The 20,636-nt window shown below is 42.7% G+C and overlaps 1 protein-coding gene across 1 annotated transcript; it reads right to left on the bottom strand.

Moving 5' to 3' along the window:
* Window positions 1-12,515: 12,515 nt before the first annotated feature.
* Window positions 12,516-20,478, bottom strand: rrp36 (ribosomal RNA processing 36). Its single transcript, XM_004065525.4, has 8 exons — window positions 20,375-20,478; window positions 17,634-18,038; window positions 14,803-14,941; window positions 14,586-14,652; window positions 14,408-14,512; window positions 14,243-14,317; window positions 13,273-13,390; window positions 12,516-13,078 (listed from the first exon to the last, which is right to left on the bottom strand). The coding sequence occupies exons 2-8, from the start codon at window positions 18,001-18,003 to the stop codon at window positions 12,927-12,929; spliced, it is 1,026 nt and encodes a 341-aa protein (XP_004065573.1). The 5' UTR covers window positions 18,004-18,038; window positions 20,375-20,478; the 3' UTR covers window positions 12,516-12,926.
* Between the last annotated feature and the right edge of the window lie 158 nt (window positions 20,479-20,636).

Below are 20,636 nucleotides of genomic sequence, written 5' to 3'. Positions count from 1 at the left end.
ACCCCCCAAGGGAGACCCGCTCCGCACTCCAGGCAGCCACCCACCCGGCCCACGGTTGGTCCAGGTAGGAGCAAGGCAGGGGCCCGCCGCCCCCGCCCAGGAGGGGGGAACCCCGGGGAAAAAAGGGCGGCCCACAAGGGATGTTATAAATATGGCCCGACCAGGCTCGGCCATGTTGGAAGTTTGGCGGGGCCCAGCGTCCAGGGGCAAGGACCAGGACCCACCCCCCAGGGACACGAACACCCCCGGCTCAGGTGTAATATGAACCCCCCCACCGTGCGGAGAGAGCACCGCCGGGCCCAGGGAGCCGGCACCCAAGGGACACGGCCGCCATCGCCAAGAGGCCCGCACCCCCCACCAGGGAAGGGGTAGGGGACAGATGGACCCAGGTCCCACCTTCCTTGTAAAATGTGTGTGCGTGTATGGGTGTTTGAGAGGGTGTTTGTGTGCATGTGTGTGTGTTTATGTTTGAATGTATATATTGAAGGGGGAGGGGTGTGTGTACTAAGGGGGGTGCAGTTAAAATTGGCGAGTAGGGCACTAAGGGGACATCTCCTGATTACTCACAGTGATGTCCCCTCACCCTCCACACCAAGGGGCCCTAAATGTCTAAGGTGCGGTTAAAATTGGCGGGTAGGGTGCCAGGAGGACATCTGCTGCTTGCTTGCAGTGATGTCCAAGCACCCCCCCTACCAAGGACCCTACATGTCTAAGGTGCAAATAAAACCGAAAGAGGGGGGGCCCACTCCATACGGCAACCATAGGAGGGGGGCCACTCCCAAGTAGCCCCCCCCCCAAGGCGCATCGCAGGCTAGACCCCCCACCCCCTCACCCTAATATGAGGTTATATAAGGAAGGGGGTAAGTTGGGGACAGCTGGTAGACTGTCCCCCGGTGGTCAAACAGCCGTCCCCCAGCCCACCCCCAGCAAAGGGGCCAGGGCCACCCAGCCCAGGGGCCCACCCCCGGAGGCGCCGACACCCCAGGCCCGGCACCACCCACCCCACACAGAGAGAGAGGAGCCAGAAAGCGTCGCCCCCCCCCGGAGCAAGCCCAGGCCCCCACCCCCAGACGCCGGCCCTAGAAGAGCTCTGGTCAGGCCTCGACGGGACCGAGGAGGCCAACCGGCCGAGGCAACCACTGATTGCCTCAGCGGAGACCCCGACCCGCTAGCCCCCCCCGACCCGTACTAATAATGGGCCCCCCCTCCCCCCCAGAACGCCCCCCCACAGGACAGGGCCGACAAGCCCCCCACCCCACCCCACCCCAGACCCCGCAGCCGAAGCGGGTGACACCCAGAGCGACCGGGGGCCCCGAGAGGGTTGTCCCGTCCCGTCCCAGAGCCAGGGAAGGGCTGATCCCAGCCCCAGGTGCAGATGGGCAGCCCATCCGGCGCCGCTGGGCCCCCCCCACCCGAGCAGGGCCCCCCGCCAACCCCCCCCAGCACAGGCAAAGGGACCACCCCCCCAAGCCAAGCCAGACCACCACCCCCCCACCACGCACCCCCACACCCAAGCCCAGAGGACCACGCAGCGCCCCAGCCCGCCCCACCCAGGCACCGGACCCGACCCCCCGACCAACGGAGCCCCCCACCGCCCCCGCCAGGCACCGGAAGCCCCGACCCCCACCCCAAACCACGGCAGAAGGGCAAGGAGCAGCGACGACCAAACCCTCCACCCCCTAAGTCATGGAGTCAACCACAGGAGACCAGAGAGACTGAATTCTTTCAAAGTTACTTGAGCTTTGGGCTGACATTTTTTCCAAGCTGATATGATCAAACAGCAGATTTCTGTGTTGACTTATGTTTATATTTTTCTTGTTTTTCCAATTTATTAAAATAGTTTTTTTGGCAATACAAAGAGTTATGAAAATGATAGATGCTAATCCTTCTTCTATATCGATGGCACTCATGTCACCAAGCACACAAAGTGACGGTGAGGCAGTGATTGAAACCTTAAGCCAGACTGATAAATCGGCACATACCTGCTGCCAGAGAGCCTGGACAGGCGTGCAGAACCACAGTGCGTGCATGTAGCTGTCGGGTAGATTATTATCACAGTGCTCGCAAATGTCTGAGTTACTGAGACCCATCTTGAACATCCTCTGTCCAGTGTAGTAAATTCTGTGAAGAGTTTTGAGATGGATTAGCTGCAGATTTGGACTTTTTGTCAGTTTAAAGGTGTTTAGACAAAGTTCTGACCAGAAGCTTTCATCTGTGCTGATGCTCAAGTCTGCATCCCATTTTTTTGTTGGAAGGGCAATATTGTTATCTAAATTACATAAAAGTTTGTAAATTTTGGAGAGAGTTCTATTCATTGAAAAATTAATCAGAGTGGTAACTACATCTGGTAGCTTTAAATCGTCGTCTTTAATTTTATACTTTTTAGTAATACTTGATTTAAGTTGCTGATATTCCAAGAAGTTATTTATTCCATGTTTGTCTTGAAGTTCCTGGGGGGTTATGAATCTTCTATCAATAATTACGTGCTCTAGTTGTTTTATGCCCCCTGCTTGCCAAGCTGGGAAGTGAATCATTTTTTTGTTAATAAGGATGTCCGGGTTGTTCCAGATGGGTGTCATTTTGCACGGTTGAATTGATGATTTTGATATTTTGAGAAATTCCCACCAGGCTGTTAAGGTGGCATTTATATTAATGCTTTTGAAACAATCCTGTTTTTTAACTGTTTGGCTAATAAATGGTAGCTGTGACAGGTTGATCTTTCCACATAACACCTGTTCCAAGTCTAACCATGAGTTGGTTTCTGGATTATTTTTTAACCATTTTAAGATATATTGTAATCTATTTGCAAGAAAGTATTTGTGGAAATTAGGTAGTTCTAATCCTCCACAGCTTTTTGCAGATTTTAAAGTTTTTAGACTAATTCTTGCAGGTTTGTTGTTCCATAAAAAGCTTGATATGGATGAGTCTAATGTTTTGAACCATTTTAATGGCGGTTGTGTGGGAATCATTGAGAAGAGATAATTAACTTTGGGTAAGATTTTCATTTTAACCGTGGCTACCTTGCCCATAAGTGACAAAGGCAGGTTGGTCCAGCGTGTTAGATCGTCCTGTATGCTTTTCAGTAATGGGGTGTGGTTTAGCTGCACCAGTTCTGATAGTTTGGGGGAAAAGTAGATACCCAGATATTTGATATTTCCTGTTTTAACTGGAATTGTGAGTCTTTGTTCCATATTCCTGTTGAGTGGTAATAAAACAGACTTATTCCAATTAATGGAATAGTCTGATATAGAGGAGAATTCATTTATGATCATTGCTGTTTCATTTACAGAATGTAAATTCCTTAAAAACAGTAATATGTCATCCGCATAAAGACTAATTTTATGATGGCTGTGTTTGGTTTTTATTCCTATAATGCTCTCATTCTGTCTTATTGCTGCAGCTAAAGGCTCAATGAATATAGCAAAAAGAGAAGGAGAGAGTGGGCAGCCCTGTCTGGTTCCTCTTCCAAGAAAAAAACTGTTTGAAGTCTGTTTATTAGTTCTAACTGATGCATTGGGGTTGTGATATAATATTTTGATCCAATTGATGAATGCTTCTCCAAAACCAAACTTATGGAGGGCAGCAATAAGGAACTTCCAATTAACTCTGTCAAAGGCTTTTTCAGCATCCAGCGATAGTACCGTCATTTCCTGGTTTTTAATGGTGGCAAAGTCTATTATATTAACTAGTCTACGGACATTATCATCCGAGTGTCTGCCTTTGATGAATCCAGTCTGGTCGAAGTGAATTATGTGAGGAGTGATTTTTTCTATTCTCTGTGCTAGTGCTTTGCAGATAATTTTTACATCTGCATTGATTAGAGAAATAGGGCGATAGCTTGAAGGACTAGTGGGATCTTTGTCTGGTTTTAGAAGAAGAATTATGTTGGCTGAGTTCATGTTAGGTGGCATTGATTGGCTCTCATTAATAGATGTGACAGTTTTATAAAATGTTGGTGCCAGTTGTTCCCAGAATTCTTTATAAAACTCAGCAGGAAAGCCGTCAGGCCCTGGTGCTTTACCATTAGGCATAAGTAACAGAGCTTCATGAAGTTCAGACGGCGAGAGCGGAGAATCTAAGTTTGTGATTTGATCCTCATTTAGCCTGGGTAGGTTTACATTATTAAGAAATGAGTCAATACTTTGCTCTGACGGATTGATCTGCGGTGTGTACAGGTTTTTATAAAAGTTTTCAAATGCGTTATTAATTTCGACCGGGTCATGGGTGACATTTCCTGTTTGGTCCATAATAGAGGTGATTGATGATTTTTCTCTGTTAATTTTAAGCTGATTAGCCAGAAATTTGCCAGATTTATTAGAGTTTTCAAATCTTTCAAGTCGTAGCCTTTGTATTTGAAATTGTGTTTGTTTATTAATGATGTCATTTAACCGCAGCTTTAAATTTTTCAGATCTCCCAGAATGTGTTCCTGTGCAGAAGCAGCATAAGCAGTCTCCAGGGTTTTGATTTTATTTTCTAATTCTAATAAATCTGCTTTCTCTTTGCGTTTTTTGTGCGTTGAATAAGAAATGATTTTCCCTCTCATGACTGCCTTTGCTGTTTCCCAAAGAACGCACGGTGGGATGTCTGGAGTATTGTTGAAGTCTAAGAAGGTTGCCCACTCTTTTTTAAAGAATTCAAGAAATTCCTGGTCCTTTAACAGAGACGTATTAAACCTCCAGGTTGTACCAGAGGGTGTGGATTTTTCCCTAGAAATGTTTACAGAGACTGGTGCATGATCACTGATAATGATTGGATGGATATTGGAGCTTTGAATATTTTTTAAAAGAGAGTTACTGATTAATAAATAGTCTAAACGGGAGTGTGAATAGTGAACTGGAGAAAAAAAGGTGAACCCTTTAGTGTTTGGATGACATGAGCGCCACGCGTCGCAGAGACCCAGATCATTCATGTACTGCTTTAGAATACTTGCAGATCGCCATGTACGCTGGTTTGCTGCTGTGCTGAGTCTGTCAAGTTCAGGGTCCAAAACAAGGTTGAAGTCTCCTCCTATAATGATTGTGGAGTCAGAGTGAACTGAGAGTGAGGTGAAGAATCTGTGAAAGAAGGAAGAGTCGTCAACATTAGGACCATAAATACTCACTATACAATAGTCCTTATTCTGAATGGATATATTAATGATTACAAATCTGCCTTCTGGGTCAGTAACTGTATCCTTATGAGTAAAATTAAGATTTTTATTAATTAAAACAGCAACTCCTCGTTGTTTGGAGTTGTAACTGGCAGAGTATATAACTGGAAATTGTAAGCAGCACATAAGGTGATTCAAAGAATTTGATAAATGGGTCTCCTGCAGTAGAGCTATATCTGCTTTTAGACCATCCAGGTGATTTAACACTTTCAGTCTCTTTGGCTCAGAGCCAAGTCCACGCACATTCCAGCTAACGATGTTAAGACTGTTCATAACTGCTCTGACTGAAAAGGTGTAAAGCTAAGTAGTGCTTGTGTACCGTTCCGTGTGCGCGTGCCCGCATTGAGAAGCGCTGTGCGCGTGAACGTTTTCTGGCTATGTGAGCTGCGTGTCGCGTGCGTCCTATGAGAGCCTGTGTGAGGTGATTGCAGTATGTCGGCGTGTGTGTGCGGGATCGCATGTGCACGCCCCTGTGTGCGCTTGTGTGTGCGCGCGCCCGTTCCGTGCATAAATAAATACTTACCGAGGATGAGTTGCTTCCAGGTGATTTACATATAATGAGGGGGGAGAGGGGGGGGGGAGAGTAAAGGAAAGAAAAAAAGAGATAGAAGGGAAAACGAAAACAACAACAAAACAACAATAGAAACATCAGTGGGACTGAGGTGACGAAGAAGAAAAAAAAGACTGTTTTCCTGCGATCGAGGTGTGGATTATTGATGATCCGGTTTTCCATTCATTGAGGTAAGTTTAGCGGGTTTCTTCTGGGCAGCGCAGATGTTCTCAGCGCGGATCTGAAAGCCTTCAGCACAGCCAGGGGGTGATCTCCGGGTCCCGGAACAGCCGGCCGTCCACGTAAAGTTTGTCAACGGCCACAATCGCTCTCGAACCAGCAGCAAGATGCTTCCTCCTCAGCGGGAACAGGATCTTCCTTCTACGGAGGATTTCTGCCGGGAACTGATCATTAACGCGGTAATGCGTGCCTCTCAGTTCCCGTCCGCGGCCCTTCACCAACTCCTTCTGTTTGAAATGTTCGAATTTAGCCACAATAGGACGCGGGCGCTGGTGGTCGGACCTTCTTCCTCCGAGGCGGTGAACCCTGTGGAAAGAGATCTTCTGCACCTCCTCCTGGGGGAGCTTCAGGTGGACCTGTAAAAAGGATCTCACGGTGGCTTCGGGGTCTTCTCCTGCTTCCTCTGGAACCCCCGCGACCACTAGATTGTCCCTCATGCTCCTCGACTGAAGATCCAGGAGGGTTTCCTTGATGGATCGGTTCTCCTCGGAGAGACGGGCGGTGTCATTGCTCAGGGTCTTCACGGTCTCTCTGAGGGCCTGGTTCTCCGCTGCGAGCTCCCGCACCTGCTGCTGGCTGAATTCCAGAGACTCCCGCAGACCTTGAAATTCTCTATGGAGGATCTCCAGCAGATTGAGGCGGCCATCAAAGCTGGAGAGCTTTTTGTCAATCGAATCCAGGATATCGCTCATTCCGCTGCATCATGCATCAATATTTGATCTTTCAATCACACTTTTAAGATTTGCACACAAAGCTCTCATTTTTCAGCAAATTCTCTGTTTAAGGTTAATTTTATTGAACAAAAAGTTCAAATTGTTGCTTCACTTGGTTGGATGATTTAACTGATTGAATTTAGTAAAAGTTAAACAGAAGATTTTGGTTTGATGACTGAAAGAAAACTAAATGACTGCATTTTTTTCCCATTGTGTGGTTGATCAAACTCTTCCATTTTTTCCTGCCCCTTTAGAAAGAAGTGCTCTGAACCGCCATCTTGGCTCCAGCATTGCTTCCTGCTTCCATTCGGTCGGTTTTCACAGCTCCTGGTCACACAGATCCTCTCCTGCCGCATGTGCCGGACTGACTGCCACTTCATTCATTCCTCTCCTTAATCCCTGCACTCTCGTGAAAAGCCAGTTCATTATTTCAAGAACAATGGCTGACAAACACACCAAGGAGCTCGTGCTCACTGCCAGCTGCAGTTGGACTCAGCTATTTAGCCATCCGCTTTTCTTCCAAAGTGTTGAAGGACTCTCACTGCCGTCTCTCCGCATTGTTTCCTCTCCATCTTCCAAATAAAAACAGTCACTAAAGTCTCATTTGTTGCTCCTTCTTGATGGCAGGCGTGGCGCTGGATGAAGCCCTTGTGTGTGTAGATAAAAGGATTATGAGGGCTTAATTGAGTGTGGTAATTGATGGTAGTGTGAAAGGAGCTGAGGGGCAGATGTGGTGTGAAACCCCTGGTTCTTTGTAAAGAATACAAATTAGCAGCGGAGGGATCTGTTCTCCTCTCTGCATAACACTCAATTATCCCTCTCACATTGTAGGCAGGGGTCCGAGCGAACAGATGGTTGTATGGAAGCCATCATCACTACTCCCAGATCTTTTCTTCACATTAGATCCACCGTGCCGCAACAAGCTATTGTCTGACTATTCAGGGTTCTGGAGGGAACAACTCAAGTAGCCATGAATCGAAATGAGAACAGAAATTTGGGTTTGATGCCGACAAGAAATTCGTTATTAAAAGAAGAAACAGGGGGAAGGAAAACCGCGGAGGGTGTGTTCACCTGGGGAGGAACAGGAGTGGGAGGGCAGTTTGTCAAAGTTCATTAAGGCAAGAACAATGAGGTTCTTGATTCCAGGCTCCCTCAGTGACCCATCCTGTGTGAAGTCTCAAAGCCTGACCCAGGAGAAAAGTTTGTGCCTGAAATTTCCATTTCTACATCTCATTCTCTCACAGAGATGTAATCGGAATCCCTTCCAGAAGAAAACAGACGGCTTTAGAGTCGACTACGATGAGATAAAGCATTGGTTCAGCGCACTGTCTAGTGGGTCTAGATGACCCAACTCCCAATGTTAAAGTGCCTAGGATAGCACAAGGGTTAAAGCGACCGCTTAGTGCTTAAATGCCCGTTTTGGGCTTCCACCTTCAAAACTCTTACATTATTGCTACAAACGTTTCTCTAACTGTTTTGATCTCTACGTACAAAAACACGCCCATTGAGCGTGTGCTGAAAGATAAACCAGGTCAAACTTTGACCAAGCAGGGACTCAGATTTGGTAGTGACAAAGTCTTCCAATCCCACACAAACCTGATCCAGTCTACGAGCTGATTGGAAGTATTTCCGACCAATCAGCATCGACCTTCATGTCTGTGATTGGCTGGCTTTAGGGACACATTTGCTCTGTTTTGAGCACAGGGGAGGGAGAATTTCTCTCGAGTGAAAAATTGTTTAAATTTTAAGTTTCAAGAGTACTATTCTTTTGTTTGTACGCATTGTATGTAAGTTTCTGCTTTTGAGCACACTTTTTTTTTTTTTTACAATTTTACACTCAAAACAGTGAGTTTTGCGCTTGGAATACTGGCACAAAAATTACTCCATACGCCATATTCTAAAGAACTCACATTATGTAGCATTACAGTTTTGTCATATTTAAAGTCGTTTTTTGCTTTTTTTTAAATAAAAAAAAATTATTTCAAAGTGAACTACCATAAATAAACCAAGCTTCAAAACAAAAACGTGAAAAAAAAGTTCTAGTTTAAAAAAAGTAACTAACAGTACAACAAACGTAAAGATTTCTAATAATAATGATGTTGGTAGTAAATTTAACAAACTGTTAAAGCATGGAGGTCTGGTCTCAGGCATTCAGAAATACAGGAAAAATAAAACTCATTTTTAGCGTCTTATTTTAGATTAATTCAAAAAGCCTCATCCAGAAGACCTGAGGATTCTGGGGGGTGGGCTCATAGGGGTTGAAAATGGGGAAAAGGGCTTGACCAAGACCTTGGAGAGGTTTACAAACCAATAAAAACGACTTAAACTCAATTCAAAGGAAAACACGGAACAGCCACTCCGATGCAAAATGAAATCCCATTCTGATCCGGTCAAACGTTGGTGCAGCTCAGCTTTGAGGCTTTTCTGGTTCTGACCTGCTTTTTACCACAAGCTCCATTATTGCAACACGGCCTGCAATGAGGGGAAGGAGGCATGAAGGCTGTGAAAAGCTGCAGCACGGACGACATGAGTGACAGCGGCGTGGTGGTTTTGTAGATGATTAAACCTTTTCTGCTCAAAAATGGATGTTTTAATATCAGATTCTGATCAAAAATGACTCTGGTGGTTCTATCTGAAGAGGCTAGCTGCACACAAGCCTGCATCCACACACACACACACACACACACACACACACACACACACACACACACACACACACACCCACACACACACACACACACACACACACCAAGTCCTTTCAAACGTCCACAACAACTAGACCACAATAAAGAAAAGATGGGGGCTGATGGGAGGTTTGGGGAGTGATGTGGGGCTATAGAGGGTGTATTAGATCATGAATATAAGGCCTGTATTATTGCATCCACCCCCTCACCCCGTGCTGCAATTGTTGGAGGGCCCCCAGCTCTGTCACGGGTTTTTTTTTGTTTTGTTTGTGCTGCAGGGGCTTTGGGGCAAGCTGCACTCTGATGGGATGAATGCCACCTGTCAAAGAGCAGTGGAACGGGATTCAGCCAGCGGAGAGAGAAGTATTTGCCCCCATGTTCTTATTAAATACTGCTAATTGACTTTTAAGGACCTCGGGGGGGGGGGGGGGGGGGGGCAGATGGAAAGAGAGCTTGGATGCTTTGTGGCAGCAAATCTAATCACAGCATAAGTTTTGTCCAGGAATACTAAGTTTTATCCTCACGTCTCACTAGATTGCAACCACATTTATCTTCATTTTACAGACTTTAATTTATTTTATTGGAATTCACATCAAGTTAAAATTTAAGAATTTGAGAAAACTGAACAATGCTTGGAAGATGCTGAGATTTTGCATGTAGTTTTTTTTTCCCCTGGTAATTTCCATGTTATTTTTGGTCACTTTTTAAGTTCTGTTTGTGAATTTCATGATTGATTTCTGTTGATTCAGTCACCTGTCGCCTGGAAAAATAGGTTTGGATAAAATTGGTTTTAAATAAACACAAACATCACCCAATCAGTGATGCGTTTAGTACCTTCCTTTTCAATGTGTTTCAAATTTTAACATTCCATTTTGAGTTGTGGGAATTACTCGTTTCCGAAAATGGTTCATTTTCATTTAATTTTTTTTTAAATTTGTGTGATTTTTTAAAATCAGAATCAGAAATACTTTATTGATCCCACACGTGGGAAATTTGTTTGTCACCATAGCAACTGACAGCAGATGGAAAAAAAGACTTAGAATGAAATTAAAAAAAAAAAAAACAAGAACAAAGAAAATGTAGCATAAATGCAAACATCAAAGTAGTAGTATAATTTAAAAAGCTATTTACAGAACAGTGCAGGTAAAAGGATGTGCAATAGAAATGTGCAAAATAGAAAAAAACGAAATAAATAGATAATAAAAATGTGCAAAGGTTTAATGTAACTATTTAAAAAAAATACTTTTAAGTGTCGTAATCTTTAATGTTTTTTGCTTTGAGTCATTTGTCGGTGTGATTGGCACTCCAGGGCCACCGTATCCAGGTGACGTCTTGAATTGAATCCTGACTTCTTCTTATTAAGTTCGTTTAAATTCTCTTCACTTATTTGGTCCAAACTTTTCCAAAAAACATCTCTGGGGGTTCAGGGAATGGGTGGGATTTTTAAATCTCTCTTGGTCAAGAGTCTCACCTGTAACATCAGATGTGTTATAGGGGGATATGACTAAATAGGTGGTGTGTAACTACAAAACAAAATTATTTATCATTAAAACATTCAATTTCATTGTCATTTCAGAAAGGTTTTTAAGGGGGCATTTCACTGTATTTACAAAACTGTTGTCAATCAGCCACTATGCCATGTTGCACAGATGAAAATTGGTCTTTTGTGAACATATGTGGAAAAAGTGAGAAAAGTTGTTTCTTTACGTGAAATTTTCACAGATTTATCAGAAATGAACCAAGTTAAAACCACTGAAGAAGTCCGATCAAACCACGCAAAGAAAACTCAAATCAACGCAGATCGAAGAATGCCAGATGAATTACATAAATCACGCATGAAAGACTGAAATTACATACAGGGGAAATGGGCAAATTGTAGGCAGTGGCTGAGTGGCATTGCATTACATTAACCCTTGTGCTATCTTAGATGACCCGCCACCCTTACATTGCCGTGTTCTCCCTGTCATGACAAAGGTGGATAAAGGTGGAAAGATTTCATGTAATCCATGGACACCAGTGAAGATCACAAATCATTGTCTAGTGGGTCTAGATGACCCAACTCCCAATGGTAAAGTGCCTAGGATAGCACAAGGGTTAAAGCTAACCCTCCACACACGGTCACAGTACTGTGGTAACAACCCAAAATGTGAGTTTGAGGACCAGTTCTTTCAAATGCACCTTGGGAAAGCAGCCTGTTCAACTTCCATTGAAGGACTCTTCTAGTAAAGATGGTTAAAGAGATTGATTTATAACTATATCACTTCACCTGCTCCAGACATTGATACATGACTTTTTTTTTCTACTGAAACATAATTTACATATATTTTTAACTTTTAATACTTGATTATGCATTTGCTATAAAGATTTCAGAAATGGTGTTATGTCTATTTTTTCTGATATAGTGTTTATTTTAATCATAGTCAAGATTTTTCTAATCCAAATAATCAGCATATATTTTAGATAACTGATCTGCTATGTTGATTACTAAAATAGTTATGTCTATTTTTACATAATTAAGTAATTCATCTTTGTCATGTGCTTTTTTGATACTTCAGGAATCTTAATGAAGTGGATGATAAATTATGTAATAAAATGGTTACAGTAGAACAGGGGTTGGATTTTATAAGTTCACTTCCTTCCACTGATTTTATGTCTAATTATCCAAAGTTTGATACGTCTTTGCATGAATGTAGAACTGCTGATTTTTTTTACATTATTCTTGCTTTGATTAATTGAAATAAAACATTTCAAATGAAAAATCAAATCAAAAGATCAACAATCCATTCATCTGATTTTGTTCTTTTTCTAACATTTTTTGAGGAAATCACCTGGATTTTGTTGATTTCTTCTGCCATCTAGAAAAAACTAAATCCTGATAACTATAATTTAAATTAACCAAACTAACGTTCTGCTCTATTTGAGTAGTAGCAGCAATACAATTCTTGAAACGTGATTTTAAAAAAAAAAAAGCATTTTTGCTAGTTTGGTTTATTTTAAAACTATTTTTGTATACAAAGTCTGTTCACCAGACTCAAACCCTTTTGTCCATAATCTTAATTTGTTGGCTTCCTGTTTTATAATTGCAGATTTTTTATTAAAACCAACATTATTTGGAGCGAAAAGAGAGGTTTTTCACTAAAATTTAAAAGCAAGTAAGAAAAAAATAAGTAACGTAAAGAAGTTTTTAGTCACTGAAATTCTTTGTCTTTATTGTCACACAGCTTTCCTGGTTGTTAGTTTGTGCAAAAAACACGACAAACAAACTAAACGGGAAATAAACGCAATCTGATCAACAATCCATGTTCAATATTTACAACTTTTACACCGTTTAAAGTTTTCAAACTCTGTTTAAAAAGAGAAATTATTAGTTTTGAACATTTAAAAAAATGAAGAATTGAAGTTTGCTATGAAAGGAAATGCACCAAACCGATTATTTGGAGGCAAACTCCAGCTGTGCTGTAAAACACGTCCAACAGCTCCACCAGCAGGCCGAGGTGTTGAGGTGCCGTCTGCTGTGACAGAGGAAAAGGATGCTCCTCTTCCTCCGCTGCCCTGAAACTTCCTGCTCCGCTTTTGCTGAGTGGGGGCTTCAGGAAGCCTTCTTGCCCTGCAGCTCTTTGGGCAGCTTTTTGCGGTCTTTCCCGGCGTTCCTCTTCCTCTTTTTGCTCAAAAACTTGTCAAGTTTGCCGCTCTTCTTCAAATCCTGGTATTTTTCTGCCAGTTCAAGTTTCTTCTTGTCCGCTGAAGATAAAAGAAAGTTACAATTAGTGGCTTCAATTCCTTCCTGATCTCACCAGAACAGGATCCGATAAATTACAGGTGGAAAGCGTGAAACGGGGGGTCAAACGAGTCTAAACAAATTGATATCAGTTAAATGTTTGTGTCAAAATGTTGTTAATGTGCACAATTAGAGTTGGAAAGCCACTTCATCTTACATTTCTTGAGGAAGAACGGGCGGGCTCCCTGGTCGGCTCGCTCCCTCTGCTCCCTCTTGAACTGCAGCTCCCTCTCTCTCTGCTTCTCTCGGTTCTGTCTCGCTCGCTCCTGGTTCTCCTACGGAGGGTCAGAGGGGACACATTTCATGACCGCTCCTGGGCATCCGTGCACGGCAACGTCAGAGTCGGAGAACGTCAAGGGAAACGCAGCGTTCAAGAGGCAGAGGCGTGGAAAAAAGGTGGGGACTCACAATATGCTCAATGCTGTTTGGCGACAGCCATTGCCACGGATACGAAGACTCAGAGCAACTTGGACCAATTACTGTCGACTGGTTTCAACATGGCGGCGCCCATTCAGGAAGCAATGGGGAGGGATTTGGCCTCATTTGGTGAGAGCCGGGGGTAAAGGGGTGACGTCACACCTCCATTCCTCCATTGTTTTTACAGGTCTGTGATGCAAACACGCTTAGACCTGGATTTTAGGGCTTGTGTGTGCGGAGTGTTCGTTATCGTGCGTCCGGTTCAAGTTTTAAGTTTGGTCGCGGGCTCCAATGGTGGCAACTGTGACCAATCAGGGACCCGGATTTGACAGTGACGTGTTGGTCGCGTCCTTATCAAAAACACGGATTTACAAACCATTGCAGACATGGAGACAAGGAGAAATACATAACTGCGGCTTGTGCCAGGCCGGATTAATATGACACCAGGACCGAAATTTAAAGGAACAGAGCTGTGAAAATAAAAATGTGCGAGATTTACACCACTTTGACTTTTCACATCAAGTTTTATCCCACCATCGGTGGCGGGAAAAGCACTAGTAAACAGTAAAAAACCAAAAGAAGAACAATCCAAGAGTCCACTGTGAACAGCGCCGGCTGAATCCACGTTCATGACGCGGGGTGTAGCGCATTCTTGAACGCACCACACTCAGGAGAACAGCTAAACGGCGCCGGACTCCACCCACACTCACCAGCCTCTTGAGCAGGAACTGCAGCTTCTCCTTCTGGTTGTTCTTCTTCGTCTTCTTCAGCTTCTTCTGGATGATCTGCACACAAACATCTTCAAACTCCTCTTTGTGCTCCGGGCGGCACAGACGCTCGCATCTGTACGTTCAGCCGGCAGACGGCGGCCTCACCTCCTTTTCTCTGTGTTTGATGTCGTTGATGAACTTGTACGTTTGCTCATAAATCTCTGGTTTATATTCTCCTGACAGGTCATCGAATCGAGGGTCTCTGACCACCTAAAGCAGAGACAAACCTCACTTCAAACTGGTGAAGATCATGAAGTGACCTCCACAAGTTCTCCTGACTTACTGGTTTTTTGATCGGGACGACCTGCCGCAGGAAAGGTGCCGGCTTCTTGGCCGAGATCTCCATGGGCCTGAAATCACACGGACTCACTGTAACCAAAACACCATAAGAAGCTGAAACAGTCCACAAAATGCTTCACATTAAAGAATATCCTTTTGGTAGGTTGGTTCTCATCTCCACCCTTGAATGCGTCTCCATGGAAACACAGAAACTCCTTCACCTGTTCTTGTTCAGACGCTTCTTCTTGCTGCTCTTCTGACTCTTGCCGCCGCCGCCATCGTAGGCGACCTCGTTGTAAACTTTGGTTCCCACCTTGTTCTGAAGCTTCAGGATTTCCTCAAAAGACATGGTGGACAGTTCTGGTGGGAGAACGAAGAAGGTGGGTTTTAGTTGAGAGGAAAACGATAATATTAAAGCACAAAATACTTAGAACAATTATTCTGACAGCTTACCAAAGCACCAAGTTATTTATTTAATTATAAAACGACAAGAAAGAAGGGCCACATCATTGTCAACCGAAATGATGTTAAAATTGTGTTATGTGTGTTTTCTCTTTTCTTTGTCCAGTAAGACTTAAAAGATTTTTATAAAGTGCTTTGTCATGTTTTCCCTTCATAAATGCTGTTTTCTGCATTTACAAATTGTATACACGCTATAAAAAAAATCAGTGAAAAAGTTTGCATGGATGTTCAACACACAAGATGTAATTCTTAAAATCCTCAAAATAACTTTTTAGGGTAATTTTCTATTATATTTCTCATGTTTTTTTTTTCCTGAGTTCCAACTTTGTTAACCAGCAATGAAATTTTTAAAAGTAGACTTGCCGCTGAAATAAACAGAATTTAAAAGTGATGCCCAGCTAAACATGCAATCATTAAGCCCAAAGCTTTTAATATTAAAACTTAAAACATGGATTTAAAATGATTCATTTAAAACCTTTATGAACACATAGAGCAAAGCAAAAAAAAAAACGTCCCGCTTCTCCAAAAATCACAAACGTCAAGATTTTAAAAAGCCAACGCAGCAAAAAAGACAGAGACAATGGTTGTTTCTGATCCATGACGTAATGTTCCAACTCTATTCTAAACCGGAATGTGTGCGATTTGAAACTGATTTACCAAATGTGACATAAAAAAATCCTTTTGCCATTTTTACGACACTTCCCTAAATACAAGAAAATAAAAATACGGGTGAAATAAAGAAGATTCCAGACTTTCAATTTAGCAAATAACAGTGACATCTGGTGGCCAACTGACGCAACAGCAACCATCAAATTTCCTTATTTGTCAGCAATAAAAGCTCAGACAAAAAGCCGCTGCATCTCCATCTGTTCATGCTGTTCATTAATGTTATGCTTTCATCAACTTTATCATACACTATTGCAAAAAAAAGGCTTCTTCTAAGATAACATTAAGCACCAGAGATTCATTTTTTGTTGAAAAGAGTAAATAAACCTAAACCTACTTTACAAACTCACCAAAAAATGACAGATTATCCATTACAGCATTTTGTAAATTTATATTTACAGTAAATTTACAGTTTTAAGAGAAGACAAATAGCTTGATCACGAGATCTTCTTTGCTGCAGCTTTGAAACAGGTGAGGTTTAAATAAAAACACAGAAATCTACGCCTTAAAAAAATAAAAATAAAGAACATTGTCAAAGAAAAAAGTAAGTCTTGGTCACAGCTTTATCAGCTTAGTACAACACACACACACACACACTCTTTATCGCCACACTGAGCTTGGTTTTGTTAAAACACCAATTCAGCAGAGTGGAAATATGTAAAGCTCAGCTCCAAACGTGATGTCTGCAAAACATTTTTTTCAACAGATCTCAGAAGCTGGAGTTCTGTTCCTGTCTGCATCAGAGAAGTAAAAACACAAAAAGAAAGCCTCTGGTTTTTCTAGGCAGCAACTAAAAAAAAAAGAAAACAAAATGAAACGGCAGAAATGAAGCGACTATTCGCACAGAATTTTCCACATTCGTGTGGCCACACGGACGCTTGGAGCTGCGTTCACGCCCAACGCGATTCACGAGGCAGAGCCGGACAGTTTCTATGTTAAGTCGATGTTTAAGACGGCGTCTGAGGTCCAGCGGTGAAATTTAAGGGACGGGTGTGGCACCAAGGTCTGGCAGCAGCGTCACGCAATTTGGTACCCGTCTGAACCAAACTGTCCAACAGTAGTCGTCCCGCTACACCCTGGACCGTCTGTGGCAGGGCGGATGGAGCTGGAGCGACCCGATCACTGTGCCGGCTCCCGGGAGGCGAGCTGGCGGCCAGACGGAGAGCCGCTGCGTGACGGGGAGCCAGCCTGAACTTATTTTCATGGAGGCAATAATGATTTTACTGATTTTATTCTTGTTTTTATTTTTACCCTCTGTGCTTAATGTGGGACAGCAAGCCTTCAAACTCGGTCAGAGAGACGACACACATGCGGAGGACACAACAACAAAGTCCGGCCTTGGACGCTCTTAAAACACGTGCAGGCCGCGCGGCGATGTGCCATCTGCTCTTCTGCTGCGCCTGAGATGATGTGCACGCTGGACGGGGAAGATCAGGGAGCACGTGCAATGCTGGGCCGCTGTGACATCAGCGATTTAAAATGAAAAATACTTAGAAATGCAAAAATGAAATTATTTTTTTATTACCGTACATTTGTTCTCTTTCGTAAGAAAAAAGACCACAAGTACACGTCTAAGGCCCCCTCCCTCATCGGAGGGGGACTTTAAGCAAAGTCCCCCTCCATCTTCCAAGCTAATGGTGAAAAAAAAACCTGAAGTCAGTCGTTCTGTGAACAAAGTTTCTCTTAGAATTTCAACACCAAGTCTTTCTAAACTTCAATGACCTCAATCATAAACTGAGGCGCCGTAAAGCAGACAAACCAGAGGCAAAGACTTATATTTTTACTTTGTTTAAAAAAAGGTTTACATGTATCACCATCTCATCAACGACTGGGAAAAATGATGAAAATCTACATTCATATTGATCGTTTTTTCTCGCTGTTGTGAGCCAGCGGCGCCACAAGCTGAAACTGTAAATGACCTCACCCTTTCTGACGTCTTCTTTTGTCCGGATCTCACTGCTGCCACCCCCATCACGATCGTCATCATCATCTTCATCATCATCATCATCACTGCCATCTGGACTGTCATCGTCGTCACTCAGGTCCTCCTCAAAGGATTTACCGATTCTACTTTTGTCGACTCCATCGTCCTCCTCTTCTTCACTTTCTGATTCCTTCGCGTCTCCAACTTCTTCTGCACCGTCTTCCTCCTCTTCCTCGGCACGATGGTCACCCTCCTCAATCCCTCCTTGCCCTCCTTGTCTGCGTGTCAGGAGGGCAAAGTTCTTCTCCACGTCAGAGTCTTCATCCTCGCTGCTCGCCACAATCGTCTTCTTTTTCACTTTGTCTCCCATTTTCTGTTAAGTCGTTTTAAAGAATCCTGACAAAACTGCAGAACATAAAAAACAAAGTTTTAATCTGTGTTTTATTTCTGACAGTATTCAGTCAAATTAGTTCCACTAGGATCCTCTTTTGATCCGCTTTCAAAGCGTTCCCACTGGTCTTTTCAGTATGACTGTACAGACTTTAGCCTAAATTTAAAAAAAAGAAAACACGGGGTCGTTTTCTAGGACATAGTTTCTGCAGAGCAGCAGGACTTCAGTGGAAATTCACCTCCGAGTCGAGGGTGGGATTGCTGCAGTGGAGTAAGCCCACTCCCACTTCCCATCATCCACCTGTTTACACTCTCTCCTGCTAGCTTACATCCCTTCACAACCCTAACCTAACAAAAATGGCGAGCAATAACAGAGCCATCCAGCCGTACAGTTTAGGTCCAGGATGCAGCTCAGACGAGGAAAACAGGGACGTTCACGGATCAATTTGTCTAAAAGATGAAGCACCAGAATGGAGCGGAGCAGGAAGCTTGTGGGTCGCCGACTTTAGCTTCTAGGTCAAAATTACGAGCTTTTGAGGGTGGATTATGTTTATGATCATAATAAATATGTTTGAAATTGCCTATAATATTAATAATAATAATAATAACAAAAAAAATAGTAATTTTTTTCTCCATTAATGTTCTCGACCGTTTTGGGGTAACAGGGCTGCTGGAGCCTATCCCAGCCCCTTGTGGGCGAAAGCAGGAGAAAGGTTGCCAGTCTGTCAGAGTGACACAATCACACACCCATGCACACCTTTGGACAATTAATAATAATGATAATAATAATAATAATGATAATAATAATAATAATAATAATAATAATAATAATAGTCCAGTGATAGTTTGGTAACCAGGCGGCAGTTTTAAGCCTGTTTACAAGATTTTAAAAAACAACTAATAATTTAATTTATTTAAAATACATGAATAAAATCTTGATTTTACTCGTGTTTTTTGTTTCTTAACAACATTTAAAACAGGACGTGCTAGAAAAAATAAGTAATGTAGAAATTAACTGATGCATTGGTTATAGCAGTGTTTTTCAACCTTTTCTGAGCCACGGCACACTTTAACCTTAAAAAAAAATCCCGCGGCACACCAGCATCCAAAAATTAAAAAAAGGAGAAACTCATAGTCTGTATTGATCTACAGCCCCTGCACAATCTCACATGCATTTTTGAGATAATTGTTACCGAAAAAGCTGGAAACTGCAGCTGTTTTTTTCTAAAAGATGCAATAAAAGTTAAGTTAGAAGATTTAAAAACAGTTTGATGTGTGTTCGTTAGTTTCAAGACGTTTAACAACAGATCTCCTTTTGCGCTGTCACTCTCACAACCCAATGCATCATGGGAAATATAGTGCATAAAACGGCCGAAGATCGGTTTTCGGAGCTTCGTTGTTTTGTTCACTTGTTCCACGGTCTGATACCGGATTCTGTGGAAAGCTACACCGCTAATACCAGCTTTAGCTGGTATTTCTGTTAGAACTGAGCGACTTTACGAGCTAAATCGGGACAAGGAAGTGAAGACTTTAACCACTTCTGATTGGTCAGACCGATGACATGTGATTAACCCCCCCAACACGGGACTTTTCCAAAATACAGCCGAAGGTGCAGCTGAATCGCGGTACGTCATTCTTATCAAAATGTCTTTAATAAAATAAAATAAACGCAAAGAAAAGGTATTTTACGATCTTTTATATTCCTAACTCCTCAGTGTTTTATCAGGGCCTGTTTGGATGAACAGAGAGCTAAAATCCTGGAGATGGGAAATGTTTTTAGATCAGTTAATGAGGGCAATTTCCCACGGCACACTAGTGTGCCGCGGCACACTGGTTGAAAAACACTGGGTTGTAGAACCTGGTGGTGCTTACTGTTGGTCTATTTGAGCAGAGCAATCAATGGGGTTTTAAACTACATGCAGGCCTTTCAAACCTCCTCAGGATTAGAATTAAGGCATCACCTGCATCCAGCCAGGAGGAGCTCCTTATATTATTTCAATATCTGAGTCCCATATAAACACAAATTCATCCATGATATAATAAGATCGAAGGAACTAGGAAACTCACCGACATATATACATGAATTGCTATTGATTGGGACGGTAAACTTCAAAGGAAACAAACTACGTAAGACTTTCAACACAAGGAAGAAAAAACCTATGCCTATATCCCCAACTCTCCCCAACGTTTAATTTTGTCGATTCCACCATGAAGCTAGCTAACCATATACCACCGGCGATGCTAGCTTGTTTAAGCCCTTTAAAATGACACAGAGCACAAACGTCTTTATTATTATTATTTTTAACACATTAAACTGTAGCATTCTGTGAGAGACATTACGTTAATCCTACCTGACGTGGAACAGTGCTTAAAGTCGAAGTCGGAGCTTCATTTTCCACGTGTGTTTATTTCGCCCCTCAGCGTCACTTTCAGGAAGTCAAACATAGTACTTCCGATTTCAAAATAAAGGCACAAAGTTGTTTTGTTTTTAAGAGAAAAAAAGGCAAAACTTATAGACAACAAGCAAGAGATTTTTTAAGCTTCAATCTGAAATTGGGGGTGGGAATAAGTACGTTTTCTACTACCCACTCCTTTTCCATGCGCTTTATTGTT

Source organism: Oryzias latipes, chromosome 1, assembly GCF_002234675.1.
Source record: "Oryzias latipes chromosome 1, ASM223467v1".
Classification (NCBI taxonomy): domain Eukaryota; kingdom Metazoa; phylum Chordata; class Actinopteri; order Beloniformes; family Adrianichthyidae; genus Oryzias; species Oryzias latipes.
Note: the sequence above shows the minus strand (reverse complement) of the source record. Positions and strands in the feature narration are given on the sequence as shown.